General features: G+C 44.4%; 1 protein-coding gene across 15 annotated transcripts in view; it reads right to left on the bottom strand.

Moving 5' to 3' along the window:
- The window catches only part of phldb1b (pleckstrin homology-like domain, family B, member 1b), a 118,229-nt gene that overhangs the window by 8,413 nt on the left and 94,511 nt on the right, over positions 1-15,305 (bottom strand). For 5 of the 15 annotated variants that reach the window (XM_084351400.1, XM_084351392.1, XM_084351403.1 and 2 more), the window contains 11 exons: positions 15,193-15,282; positions 13,898-14,032; positions 13,168-13,290; positions 11,815-11,976; positions 10,693-10,833; positions 9,770-9,886; positions 9,522-9,627; positions 5,643-5,985; positions 3,120-3,210; positions 2,029-2,175; positions 1,470-1,689 (listed from right to left, as the gene is read on the bottom strand). In XM_084351400.1, the coding sequence (XP_084207526.1) occupies positions 1,470-1,689; positions 2,029-2,175; positions 3,120-3,210; positions 5,643-5,985; positions 9,522-9,627; positions 9,770-9,886; positions 10,693-10,833; positions 11,815-11,976; positions 13,168-13,290; positions 13,898-14,032; positions 15,193-15,282 (1,675 nt within the window). The remainder of the gene's footprint in view (positions 1-1,469; positions 1,690-2,028; positions 2,176-3,119; positions 3,211-5,642; positions 5,986-9,521; positions 9,628-9,769; positions 9,887-10,692; positions 10,834-11,814; positions 11,977-13,167; positions 13,291-13,897; positions 14,033-15,192; positions 15,283-15,305) is intronic. The other 10 variants (XM_084351402.1, XM_084351404.1, XM_084351399.1 and 7 more) reach the window with 9 other exon arrangements.

Genomic DNA, 15,305 nt, shown 5'->3' with positions numbered 1-15,305 from the left:
CCTGTAACCTCCGACATACACAGGTACTTTATATTCATGTCTTCTGACGTTTTCCCACACAAATACTTCAAAGGAGAGGAAATGAAATGCACGAGTGAGTGTAACACAGGGTGGACAGATTAACAGGAACACCCTGCAGTCAAACACAGTCAGTAATGGATTGTGACTAAAATATTACTTAAGCACTGTACTTCATACTAATGTGACGTACTTTTCTTTCATTTCTTTTATGTTTTATCCAACGTTATGTTTTACTTTATCCTTCAACTGCATTACAGAGGGAAATAGTGAACTTCTTACTCCACTACATTTGTACCTTTCTTGTTCCTTGTTATATTACAGAATAAGCTAAGCTAAACTAAACTAAGCTAAGATAAGCTCATAAAATAATTACCCAGTTAGGGCTGCACAATTAATGTCATCTAATCAGAGTTGTATATGACTAGGTTCAACACTGTAGCTGCGCAGAGACGTCCTGATGTACAGATGTTCTTCTCCAGATGGAAGGAAACACGTTTGTTTGGCACAGACCACAACAAATGTCAGTGCTGTAATGTTGGATTGCATGATACTGAGTGTTGCTGTTATTTTGTCCATATCACTTAGACTTCAGCAACATGAGAGAGACGGTCATGTAAAACACAGAGAGCAGCAGCCGGCTGTGATGAACCAGACTGTTCTCTCAGCGTACTGACCCAAATACAAGAACATATTTCTGTCTTAGAATCAGGTTTGTGTTATATTTAGGGACGAGACCTTTCTGTTCTTCTTGAATGAAGCGAGTCCTGCTGTTCTGTAACATCAGATCCTACAGAGAGTGTTGCATTGTGGGTTGTCTGCAGCTTTAATGTTGGACTTTCTTCAGGCCTGTCTACAGTGTGTCTTTTGGCCAATTTTAACCTCCTGTGTAATGTGTTCTGTTACACTGATGAAATTCATTTCATAACGTCTCCTGTCTCATATCTTCACTGCAGAAATAGACTTTTTGAATCATCTGTCAAACAGCTCAGTATCCACCGTCACACAATGAGGAGCTAGAACCAAAAGAATCATGGTGAGCGCAGGAGGCTGACAGGCCGGTGTGAGTGTGTTACTGATGGACACGCTGCACAAAAGTGGGATTCTTATCCTGCTTTAATATTCCATCTCTGACTGTTATCCGAGAAAAGCTTCAGGAATCAGGACTGTGTCCTCCTCACAATAACAGGGTCTGAGGAAACTTTCCCGACAGAACCAGAACATGTTTCTAGACTTTAAACAGTCTTTTTCCAAAACCAGCTGTTAGAACTGAAGGCAGTCTTATATCAGGCTGACGTGCTAACGTTGTCTAAACATGTCCCAGGGGTTCAGGGGTGCACTGATTGGAAGCTAAGATGTCCCTGCCTCTAACTACTGTGAGAAGTGCAGAGCAAAGACATCACAGTAATGACCCCACAGCATCAAATAAGAACAACAACGACGCCTCTTACCGACGTAGTAGGAGAAGGTCCTTTTGAGGCGGTCGAAGACGAACCAGCGTTTCTTCCAGGACTTGATCTTGCCTCCCATCTTCACCAGGTAGCCCTTACACATCTTCTCTGTGAGGATGACCTGGTAGCAGGTGTCCACGCTGTGGCCCGACGACTCGACGTGGGAGCGCAGGTCGAACTCCTCCTTCCGTATGGGCAGGTAGCGAGTCATAGGGCGGGCCTGGAACCAGCAGAACACAGGTGGCTCACCGTCAGGACGTTTAGATTTCATATCACAGCCTGACTGATTTCTAATGAAGTCATCAGTTTTGATCAACCATGTGGGGAAATGTTTCATTTTTGGCATCTTGTCCATGAGGGATGACCTGTCCTGTGACGATGCTCTGACAGGTTTACATTCTACTTTGGTGTGAACATGTTGAATACAGGCTTCACCCCCCCCACCCCCACCACCCCCAGCAGCACATGTGTGTAAAATCCTGCCATGTCTTCAGCAGACAGGTTGAATCATTTTCCACTTTACCACCATGCAGACTCAATTACGTCTCATCTTACTGACCTGAGAGAAGTTCTTGGCCCTCATTTTGACCTCCTTCTCCACCAGCTGCTGCCGATGGAAAGTTTCATCCTGTAGTCTCTTCTCCGCCTCCTCCCTCCTCCTCCTCTCCTCCTCCAGCATCTGACGGCGAGCCAGGCTCTCTCGTTCCTGGAGGAGAGCGCTTTCATTAAATATTTTTTTGATCTGCGCGAGGGCTTCGCAGAGAACAGCAGCCAGAACTCAGCCTGACATTCATACATTTATGTACATCTCTGCCTGCTGAGAGCTGCCGGCCACCGTGCAGCTGCACCACACTCATCCACTCGTTAAACAGAAACCTTTAGCTATTTGGTGAAGCAGTGATCTGCTCTGTGGACAGAAACACACACAGACGTACAACACATCCATGCACAGACCAAAGAAGTAGAAATAAAATAGGAATAAAAGCACAGTGAAAAACATCCTGCACACTAACTCTCATTTTTACTCTTAACAATGTGTTGATCCTCAGATCTTCAGGTTATATTTTTAATGTGTTTCCCTCACTTTCCTTATATCTTATGTATACAGTGTACTGAATGAGGACAGATGAGGTAAAGAATGTATTTGTTTATTTATTTCAAATATTTGTGGATTATAGAATCATATTTAAATATGTGTTGACAGCATCCAGGACCTACTGTCAGAGATTGGATTTGATAACAAATAAGACTTTTCTGCGTGCATGTTGCTTTGTAGTCATTTTATACAATCCCTACATTTTCACAGACCCTATCCTCAAATATTGCCTTAACTATACCAATTCAATAAACAGAACTTATAAAAGAAGCTGCATGCAAGCAGTGAAATATTACTGAAGTGATGAGGACTGCAGCTCCACGTAACAATAGAGAAACGGGGAAAAGCTTCAGAGCAGAACATTGATTTGACATCCTTCTTGTTCTTTGTATGACAGTCTGAGCTTCTTCATCAGGACGCCAAAACTTAAAGATGGAGGCCGATAAAGTCTCCGTTTGCTGTCCTGAACCTTCATTTTTCAAATCATGCTCAAAGCTATTGACAGGAGGACTGCAGGAACTCTCATCAATCATCAGGTATGGATTGTGTCTTACCCGCGACTCAATAAGTCTGGCTTTCTCCAGCTGCGCCTCCTTCAGCATTTTCTCCATCTCCTCAATCTTCAGTGAGTCCATTCCTCCGACACTGGTGTCAAACACAACAACACGGTGTTAGCACACAGCCTTCAGAGAGAGCACATCCTGCCACCTCCTGCAACTAACGGCAAATCACTGCATATCAACTCTGCTCACATCAGTTAGGTTCAAACAGTGTCTGTAGGGAGAGTCTGGAGACAGGATGTGTGTTGTCACAGTATTTCCCTGCAGATCTAAGAAAAGTCCGTCAGAGGTGTTAAACATTCAAACTAAAAGTCTCCTTTACATCCCCGAGCACAGCAGTAACAACAGCTGAACATTTTAATACATCAGGCTATGAAGGAAATCTACACAAAAAGTCACATTAGAGGCTTCAGTACTGTCAGTACACTATGAGGGGACTCGAGCAGCAGTGTTGACACGGGCTGGACCGGACCAGCTCCTAGAGAGAAGGCAAACATGGTGTGTTGGTTTGTCCTACATTCACAGTTAGAAGAGAGTTTGTGTGGCAGCTACATGACTTTAAAAATGTACGTCAGTGTGCTCTGAGGATCTGTGTGGGGGTGAAGTGAGTGCTGTACTGAATGTCTTCTTTACAATCCAAACATGGATAAAGTGTTTTATCCAAAACACTTATTGGATAAAACAGAGCCCCGACTAAACACAGAAACATAAAATGATGTCTTTTTTGTTAAGACTTGAGTAATTTTCCTGTAATAATGTTAGATATCTCTTTTGTTATTATGGTAATAAAACTGTAATTAATAGTGGTGTTGGAGGTACGTGCCACCGTGTGCAGCAAACAGGAGGTCAGGTTTATTTTGACAGCAGTGAAAATGCTGTTTTTGAAAGGCTGAACACCAACAAATATGGAGCAGCGTTACGTTAGAACAGGCCTGATGAATAAAAAGAAAGAAAGTGAAGCAGCAAAAGGTCGGAATTCTACCTCCCGCATGTCTGACCCGTAAAGCTCAGAGTTTAAATGTGTTAAAACTACACTTTTTTTTCCTTTTTTTTTTTTTTACTGCACCTTTTTAATTACAGACATTATATAAAGAAAATGTACAGGGAAAAACATCTAAATCTTGGAGGTAGGTTGTCAGTTTGACTCTCAGAAATTCCCACATTAAAACTTTTAATGAAACAAGAGTATTTCTGTGCAGACAAAACTAATGAATGGGCTTATTGGCTTCAAATCTAAAAGATCAAAAGGGCCCTAATGAGGCTGTTAACAGGCTGCATCTGGTGCACGCCGTCAGTTGAACAGGTCTGAGGTAGAGTTACGTTAGTTAAAACCTTGTTGTGAACATCTATCTTATTTTATTAGACTGTGATACATTGTGACTTTTGAAGCAGCCACCACTGGAATAATTCTACAAATACTGTAATTGTTATACTACTAGGATTATAGTAGCCTTAACTTTATTTGCAACTATGCAGACAGACCAGGCTCAATCAGAATGAACAAAGGTACAGAGCAGTCAAATGTTGATCTATGAATGAAGCGTTTAAACTTTTACGTACAGTCGTAGATGAAGTAGAAACAGTTCAGCCAACAGAACAATGTCTCATATAACCCTCACTCTAACAATAGAAGCTTTAATGACCTCGGGCTCACCATCTGCGTCCCAAACCTGTGTGATGGTGTAGCTTTGTGAACCACTGTCATGTAGCCACAAACACTGAAACATTTTCACATATCGGAGCAAATGAGAGCAATAAGGGCAGGCGAATATTTATCTCTATTGTTGGGAAGTGTTACAACATCTACTTATTAAAAACTCATAACAGAGAGCAGTCAGAGTCACTGATACGCTGCTATGAAACAGTCGGTGTCCTCGTCCCGTCTCCACTGTGCTCCCTTCATTACAGAACAAACCTCATTAAGTTTGTCTCAGACACGTGACTGATTGTTGTTGGAATTGGGCTCCAGAGAGATCTAAACGGGATCTGAACCTCAGGTGCTGCTGAGAACGTGCTGCGGTGAACACTGCTGTGATACACTAACAGATGGTCCACAAATGAGCCGACCTGTGGACAGACTTTACCTGGTGTGTGTCTGTGTGTGGGGGGGGGGGTTTTAACACTCTGATCTTAATACTTCTTTAATGCTACTTTAACTTTGAGACCTCAAACAGTTAGTAGCTTGATATGAACAGTCATCATTTTTTGTTTAATATGAAATGTATTGCTGTTTAATTTCATTTTAAAGTAGAATTCGTACACATTACACTTCTGGGACCTAAAAAAACGTTTTAAGTACCCACAGAAACCCTGACTGAGCCAGAGGGAGACCCCCAGACTCAAGGTCTGAGCTAGAAGGCTGCTGCAAGAGCACAAACAGCATTTTATGAAATGTATACGATACTGTTAAATAAAGGATGGGAATCATATTAAATCAGTCTCATGTAATAGATGGAATAAATGGTCAATATTTGCTTTACTGTGCTCAAAATGCTCTGGCCATGACAGTGTGTTTACCTGGACATGTTGTCTGGCGAGCAGGCCGAGTTGTTCCCCGTCGACACGCTGGTGTCCACGCTGTCGGAGCTCTCCAGGCTCAGAGTGTCGTAGGGCTGCTCTCCGGCTGACGGGGGCTGGTGGTGCAGAATGGAGTGGTGAACCAGAGGTGGAGCACCGACGGAGCTGTGGCTCAGCGCCGGGCTGTAGGACATGATCGGGGAGTAGGAGGGCGACGAGGAGGACGAGGTCATGAGGTGGGTCTGAGAGCCGTGCAGCGCCTCCCACTGACACTGAGCTTCGGCCGCTGCCCTCTGTTTGAGCTCGGCAAGGCGACGACGCTGCTCCTCGATCACCTGCTGACCTGCAGAGAGGAGGGCATCGATCAGTGGATACGCTCTGATTTTCTGAGCGTGGAAAATGGAACAAGGACAGAAGTTTAAAGAGACAGTTCTGCCCCAAATCAAAATTGATATTTCCTCCTACCTGTAGTGATACTCATCCTTCTAGACTGTTTTGGTGATAATGACCGCAGCAGTTTCATGAAGGAACTATTTTCTTTTAACCGAACTACACCCAACCCACTGATGAGAGGCTCATGCTTGTGACAGCAGCGTTGTAAAAATATCCAAAAGAGGCTTGAAATGCTGCTGAGTTTTCAAATGTATTTTTTGCCATCTCGTTCCATTATGTTGGAGAGAAGTCACACATTTCTATAGCTGATGCCTCCAAAGCTCTGCAGCTCTCACCAAAACAATCTAGATGGTTGAAAAGCACTACAGGTACAGTAAGAGGAAATATGTGTATTTTTGATTTTGGGCTGAACTGTTCCTTTTAATCCTCAAAGCAACTCGATCAATAAGAGGTCCATCTGTTTCCCACAGAGCAGAGAGATCACCACATTTAAACCAGCATGCTAGCCAAAAAGAACTTGAACTGAAGAACCTGTAAATGCACAACCAGCACCAGCCCGCGGGCCACCAGACCATAAACCATGCACCACACATACAAGTATGTGTTCTCTCAGTGACACAAGCTCGAGGATAACTGCAAAAACCCACTAAGTCCCGTCACCGCTGAGTTCAGTATCGATCCAGTTCCTCACATTTCAAATCCATGCTGCTGTGCACCTGATAATGGGCTAACACATCTGGAAAGAAGTGCCCGGGTCGATACCTCCGGACGAGGAGCTCAGTGAATGCTGAACATGCAAGATTTATTCTCCAGCAGCAGGAACTTTCATAGAAGATTGATGGAAGAAGAGAAGGCTGTTCAATGTTGCAGACAAGATGAAAAGAAATGTTCGGGGGAGAGGAGTTAACGACACACAGGAGATGGAAGAGACTGAGAGAGAAGGATGAAGAGAGAAGAGTCTGAAATTAACAGCCGCCAAGTGTCCAGCTCTGGTAAACGCTAGCTTTGATGGAGAAATCGATAAAAGTAACCTGACACACCGGCTTAGCTTCTGGATAACACTTGACTTTTTTAGCTACATCCAGTCTTTGGTCTTCACCTGTGTTAAGCTTTCAAAGTGGCTCCTGATTGGCTGCCTGTTACCCTCTCTTAATCAAGCTAGCTTAAACTTCACTTATCTGAAGGATGAATTCATACTTGATTTTACTCGTCGATTTAAACAATACAACAGGCAGGGTGACGTTTGATCACGGCTGTGTGTGGACCCTTGGCAGGAGACGGTTCATTTCAGACACTGTATGTGACGTATGGAGACAGAAGATGAACAGGATGAATCTCGCTGAACAAAATGGAGACAACAGAAGAAATGATCAACTCCTGGACGCAGTGATCCGTCTACCTGCTGAGCTGCCCTCTATGGTGTTCTGTCTGGAGGTCAGGGGCTCTGTGGTGCAGCACAGACAGAGACAGACAGACATGAAGAAACAAAGGACGGTAGACGCTGACAAATGTGACTAACTCAGGCTTCAAACCCAGCACCTGTGGGTGGCAGCCACCTGAAACACCACACTGCTTTTCTCTGATCCGTTTAACAACACTGAGGAATGAGGAACAGAACCTCCTCTGATCACACACACACACACACGACAGCTCCATGAAGAGGAGTAGGATGACATTTAACAACAACCAACACTAGCAATTAACAAGAATATGAGCGCACATCGCTGACGGCAAACACACAAACTTCTCCTGAACCTCTAATAACAGATGATCTCTGTCTGCTACAGTTAACTCAACACGACTACGTGTACAGTAAAAACATCGTTCTGACTCTATTATCTTGCAGATTTCACGCGGCAGTTTAACATGTACGTGTGCTCGCTGTAATCAGCTCTGTCTCTTTTAATTATCATCACTAGGGCTGAACCATAAAAAAAATCGATTGTGATGTGAGTGATAATATAAATGGGAAAGTTCATTTTCACTGAGATAATGTAGAGGCGATGATGATGTGTTGCACGCGGAGTCTGAGTCGAACATTCGTGTTCCCTTCAGTCTGGAGAACATTTAGAGGCCGGGCGTCTCTGCAGCACCGCGACGTGCTCCTGCAGCTCCTGCCATTCGATAAAATGTCATATTGCGATTTTGATGATATTTCGATTAATTGTTGTTATTGCTGTAATTAATATTTGTTAATCTCTTGGGAACAGCTTTGTGTTTAAACAAATGATAACCTACATCAGTTCTTCATGATCTGTTTGACCTGTGGCACCTTGAATAAATAATATAATATAATATCTACGTTCTTCAGCCTCATTGTCAATAACTACATCTGTCTCTGAGTTATTCAAAAAGAGATCGAGGATCGTTTAAATAGAATTATCTTCAAAAACAAAAAAAGGATTTTGTGCAGCAAATGTTTTCTGCTTTTCTATCCTGCTGTCTCACGACACACCACACTTATCTAACAAACCCTCAGCGGGTCCCGACCCCCCGGTTGGGAACCACTGACCTCGATGATGAGCGATGAGTAATAAAAGCATGTGTTTATTAAATGCATGAATAATGATGTATTATTGTATAGATGACTGATTTATGCTTATAAATGCAACAAATCATTTAGCATGAATGGATAAACAATGTGGGGAATCCATGTGGTGGCAGTCAGTTGTTAATGATCAGTAGAGGATGATTCATGAGCACGGCATGGTTTCACTGTTAACGTAGTTTTTAACGTCATCGTTTTGTAAGAAAAAGGCTCAGCTACACCAACTGTTCCTGTTCTCACTCCCAAAGAAGAACAATATGGTACAATGCTTTTCTATCACTGGTAGTACAGTGAGGGAAATGAAATACACATGGACTAACACACCCCACCATTTACTGCATTATCTTCAAGATCACCATCCAGCTGCCCATGCTCAGTGAACAACTATAAACGAGTCAGTTATAATAAACGAAGTAGAAGTGAGTTAAGTGTTGGGCTTTCAGTGGAATGTACACTGAACCAACAGCAGCAAGGCAGGAAAAGGGGCATTGCATCATTTATAACACACACACACACACACACACACACACACACACACACACACACACACACACACACACACACACACACACACACACAGTACGTAATCCCCTCACAGGCAGAACACCTGCACACCTGCAACTGAACTTTGACCTGACTTTTTGTTTATTTCATGTATATTTAATACTGTCCTATTGTCTTATTTCTGTTTCTGAAGTCAGCGACGGTTACAAGCAAACGCCAGCAAAACAATGTTGTGCAGACAAACCACAATAACACCGCAAAATTAAAGGTCTTCTGTGATTTGATGCATCCACAGTGGTGTGAAATACATGAATGTGTTAAAGTGGTGAACACATGAAACAGGGTTTTTCCTCAGACTATAATCCTCGCACCATAAATATATATAATCACCTCCCTCCTGAATGGTGAGTGTTGAACCACACCAGCTCAGTTACCTTTCTGCTGCAGAGCGAGCTGTCTCTTGGTCTCAATATCCTGCAGGGTTGCAGCCAGGTTCCTGGGCAGACTGCCGGTGCTGTTGGCCGCCAGCAGGTGGCTCTGCTGAGTCACAGGGGGCACACATGATATAAGGTCAGAAAACAGGTCCACGGTGGGTTGGAACAATTATCTGAACTTGAGGGAGAAATGCAGAAGACACTTGCATGATTGCAACATCAGTGTTGAAAAGGAACAACCCGAGTACCTTTGAGCTCGCGTTGCGTCCCAGTGTTGCTGCTCCGAGCTGCAGAGGGGACGCAGAGCCTGACTTAGGCTGATGGAGAGACAGGCCTGGATCACTGTCCAGCTTAGAGCGGAACACCTGAGGGAGGAAACACAGAGAGCACGAGGAGATCAGGATCAAGAAGAGCTGATAACAAGCGTGAGAACAAACCCATGTGAGTGTCACAGTGGATGAACTACAAGCTCCTGCTGGGAAACACTGAGCTGTGAGCGCCACTGAACACTGGTGTTGTTAAAATGCTGGAATTAATACAACAAGGTTCAATCAGCAGTTTCACTTTCAGTATCAAAGACTGACAAAATATATCAAAGAGCCAACACACACACACACACACACACACACACACACACACACACCTGGAACGGTCCCTTTCATTGAGCAGCTTTGATCAGGCCCACTTAAGTTAATTCTGCGTTCATGTACTGTGTGGGATGACTTGATGTTCAAAGTGTTCACACATTTCTCTACGTGCTGTCTGGAGTTAGAGGACTTCTGCTACAGGCCAACCTAGCTCACATAAACTGACTTCTCGTTTTACACCGAGCAAACAGTGGAGTTCCAGTCGGAACAAAAGCTGCAGCGTGCAGCCGGGTCCTGCCTGAGGTGGTCTCTCTCTGTACATAGTGACAGTTGTTCTCAGTCAGGGTTGTTCTTCATCTCAACGCAGACGTGAACCAGCAGTTTTCAAGATGCTTCAAGGGGGCAGGAGGTTTTTTCCCTTTTCTTTTCTGATGTACAAGCAGCTGCTTTTTCTCTCGCACACACACATCCAGCTCCTTGCATGTGTGTTGAAGTTAGCTGAAGGTTGTCAGAGGAGCAGCAGCACACACAAACAGCAGAAGAATAAGTGGGAACAATGAGGAGGAAGAAGAAAGGCCCTGTACCTGCAGCACAGGCCTGCGGCCTGACAGACACTTGGCTGGCAGAGAGGGAGGACACAGCTGGCTGGAGCCAGCCATCAGCTCCTGGTACCAATGCTCTAAATCTAGCTTGGAGAGGTGAGGCCTACTGCCCTCAGACTGGTACTGGAGAACAGAAGGAGGAGCATCAGAGAAGAGGAGAGAGGGAACAGGAGACAGGGAGGAGGAAGAGGAGACAAGAGGAGATTAGAAAGCATTCACAGACAGTAGGAAGAGAGTAGGAACATTTGTTTTACACACCCTAAAAAGCTGTAATTAAAGTGCTTTATACTTTGAAAAGGATTCTTAAATATCTTCAACAGTGTGGTTGTCAGCTGCATTATGCTCTATGCCCTCCAGCTGCTGTATCCCTATTTTACATGTCTCTGTTTAATTCTATGTTGATGCTGCAATGACCCAGTTTCTCTCAAGAACATTTAAGTTTTCAGCTCATTTTATGTTTCACTTCAGCTTTACTTCATACACTATCTCTACACTTCAGAAATTATACTATTTTAAAAAGAACACTAGACTTATTTTGTTTTCTTGCTGCCCAAAATGTGTTTTTTGAGTTTATGAGATTCGTCTCTTCTGTTTATTGTTCCAGTTTAAAAATCCAGTTTAAACAGCTGATTGAGACACACTGCTTATGTTACTTAAATTCAAGCTGTTCAAGTTCACTTCTTCTGATACAACTATGTTATTCTTAGATACAGAAGCATCGGCAGGGACAGCAGGATGAATCTATGGAAACAACAGGAGTCTGTAACTTGAGGCAAACCTGCAGTACAACAGATAGTCGGAGCTCCAGACTCGGGTTCTGTTCAGACCGGATATCAACATGCATCCTGATCACAGGTGAACTGCTCTAAGTACATGTGTGAACGGCCCCAAGACACATCGAGGACACATTTGAGATCCAATCACACTAAACACACAACTACTGCATACTCATTCTAAGCAGGTGTTTGTTGTGAGTTTATACTGGGAAAGTGGCAAAATGTATTAAAAAGAAAGAAAGGAGAAGAGAAAGAGTCTTGAGCTCAACTGGTGAAATGCAGACAAAAGGAAAGAAAGGAGGAAGGAAGGAAGGAAGGCAGCACACACCTCCACAGAGAGAGAGAGGGAGGAGCCATGAGGAGAGGTGAGGCAGGAGAAGGCAGGGTTTATGGCTCCAGGCTGCAGGGGCTGGCGAAGCGGGGAAGTTGGGGATGACTCCACCTTTGGCATCCCATACATCTGATTTAACTGGCCCACTGTCACATACTCCTTCACCATGGCGACACACACACACACACACACACACACACACACACACACAGGAGGGAGAGGAGGGAGAGGAGAGAGACAGACAGCAGTGAAAACACACGTCATTTAGCAAGACAGGCAGCAGGAGGGAAACATGTCGAGTACACTTAGTGACCTTCTGCATCATAAAGGTGTGAGGGAAGGAAACACACAGCATAGGACACAATTCACACACTCAACATCAGGGTTGGACTGATACATGGAGCCAACACTGATCATGTTCTCACTCATGTTCTACTGGGAACCAATCAAAACCTGTTCACAACTTCATTTCAGACTGGTATAGTTCTCTGTTGTGTTGAGAAACATTAGAGGTAGATACGGCTGAAGACAAAAACAAGTCTCCAGCTACTTCAGTTGTTTAGGGGAACGCTGTATCTCTGTGAAGCTCCAGAAATGTTTTGTGGACTATGAAACTTCACCTGACTTTCCATCAGCATGGAGGTAGGAGATGATGACTGGATTTTACTTTTGGGGTGAACGGTTCCTTTAAGGCACTCACCATGAACTGCAACTGGTCTGAGTCATATGGGGGTGTTTGATGCTTGTCATTCCCATCTTTCTCCCACATACAGGCACAACAATCTAAATCCCCAAACCACCTTCATTAAATACCTTCTGAGGTAACTATTAAAACTAAGTTATTGTGCTGACATGTAAAAAACAAACAAATCATACCCTGCCCTACATGTATTTATTGCTATTACTAGCCGCAGTTATTAATCACACGCCTACATTTATCAGTCCAACCCTAATGAAGCCTCTGTGCTGCAGACATGACACAGTCAGTCAGTCAGTCAGTCAGTCAGTCAGTCAGTCACAGAGTGTGAGTGCAGCTGCAGAGGACAGAAGCTGCTTCACCACACAGAGCAAAGCCAACAGGACAGTCAGTCTGATTTACAGCAGACCAGCAGAGGGAGCAACATGACATGAACATAGAAGGAGGGAGACAGACAGAGAGACAGAGAAACAGACGGGCAGAGAGACAGACAGACAGAGGGACAGAGAAACAGACGGGCAGAGAGACAGACAGACAGAGGGACAGAGACAGATAGAGAGACAAACAGAGAGAGAGAGAGAGAGAGAGAGAGTGAAGACAGTAACGAATCAGGACAGAGACAGACAGAGAGAGACAGACAGAAGTGATGGTACCTCACAGGCGCCAGCTAATGCAGCATCTATGGCAAACGAGCGGCCGTGAGAGGCGGACGTGCTGCTCTGATGGCGGCCGCTGCTGCCATACATCTTAAAGACATCCGACAGCTTCATGTACTCCTGAGCACCAACAGCCAGCGGCCAACAAGGGTCAGACAGCATGAGAAGCACTGAGGACAACACTGTACCGTACTGCTTATGTACAGCACATTAACACACACAGCACGCTGACAGAGATCATGTCAGAGAACAAACAACAGGCCCATATTTAACCAGTTCATGTGCAGTTATTACAGCTTAAAGGTGCACGACAGACAAACAGGAGCACACCAAGCGACACAAAGTGCATCTTTAGCATCACAACTGGCTGACACACAGGACGTCACACACAGGGACTGGTGTAGGTACCAGTGATGTAGTGGTAACTAAGAATGTAATCACCACAAGGATTGATCAGTAAACACTCCTGGGTTCAGTGAGTCTTCCACTACATCTCTGGGCTCAGAACAGACAAAACCTGACGTGAACTGACAGCTACTGAGCTGGTTCTTCTTTAAACATAGTTCTTGTAAACTATGTTCTATTGGGAAAAAAACACCTGGCAAGGCACAGTAAGCCACAGGAGCAGGAGTGTGACCAGGACACTGACAGAACACGTCTGGGGTGAGTTTTACAGACAGCAGAGGGGCAGCAGCGGGCGTCATGCAGGGATCATTAGTCTGGTTACCTCCGTAGGGCTGCTGGGGTACAACTGACAGGGAGGGGAGGGATGTAAGTAGGAAGGAGAGGCTCGACAGAGGGAATGCTGGGAGGAGTGGACATCCTCAAACAACAGGTCAGCCTCGCTGATATGGAGCGCTTCCTGTTTTAACAGTTCAGGAATGAGAGCATTTAATAGCTACAGGACACATATACCAGATACAAGTTCTCTCCAGGACTAATAAAGGCAGAGCTCCAATATCATTTTCATTTTCAGGTTCATATTTTTGTTTAGGGTGTCTTCTAGAAACGTTTACATGCTTCAAGAGTGCATATGTAAGAATTTCAGTTCAACAGTCTAACATTCATACATTAACTCAGCGATCAACAGTGTGAAGAAACAACAGGTTTGATGTTAGGTATGTTTTGTGTTGTTTTGATATTAGCATGCTAACCAGCTAGCCCCGGCCCGTCCCTTCTCAGTACACCTCGTTATACCTCAAGAGGCGATAGCACCCCCATACAGTTTCAGCGCTGGGCCTGAAGACCTCCTTCTCCTGTGCTAGCAGTCAACACCAATACTCCCCAGGTAGTCTGGCTAGCTGCAGAGCTAACTGAGCAAACCAGCTAATGGCAGCTACAGTAATGGATGTATAAAGAGAATGCAGATAGCAGTTACTCTGGTGGTTTGCTGCCCCCTATTTGCTTTGGTCCATTGCTGCAGCACCTCTATTCACCCTCTGTCTGAACACTCCATTTCAGTACCTTTCTCTTTAAGCCTCCCCCTCCTGAAAAGCCCAGTCTGCTCTGATTGGTCAGTTCTCACACTCTGCCAGTGTTTTTGCAATGACAACCCTGCTGGGGGCAGTGACTGCGTAGTCGTGACATCACAACCTTACAGACTTCGGAGCCTCTGAAGACTTAGTTGTCTATCTAATACTCACAGTATATATAATCTAAACAGAAATGGAAACTCAATTTCTACAATATGGGATGTTTATAGCGAATGTGTCTGTTGCTCTCTCTCTCTTACAGCTTCTACGAGTTAAACACTTAGACACTCCACTAATGTAGTGACCATCACAAGGTTAGTTTGCTCGACACACTGGTTATCAAAAAGTAGACATTATAAACACATAACCACCATCAAACCTTGGATTAGTCTCATTACACCAGCTGTGTTGAACAGTTAGATTATCACCATGTTTTCACACCAACACATCACTTCCAGTTAAAGGAATCAGCCGTGAGTCATCAGAGCTACCTTCTGTGGTCAGGCCCGGAGCCCCGAGTGTTTATGTGTGTGTTCAGTAGTGCTCTCACCTCTCTCATTGCCGTGGACGACTTGGGGAAGCTCTTCCCCCCCGTCAGGCTGTGGTATCTCTTCTCCAGGGCCGATAGCCTCTCTTTCTCCTGGAACACAAAGACACATGTTA

Source organism: Pagrus pagrus, assembly GCF_965226575.1.
Source record: "Pagrus pagrus genome assembly, chromosome: 4".
Taxonomy (NCBI): Eukaryota; Metazoa; Chordata; class Actinopteri; order Spariformes; family Sparidae; genus Pagrus; species Pagrus pagrus.
Note: the sequence above shows the minus strand (reverse complement) of the source record. Positions and strands in the feature narration are given on the sequence as shown.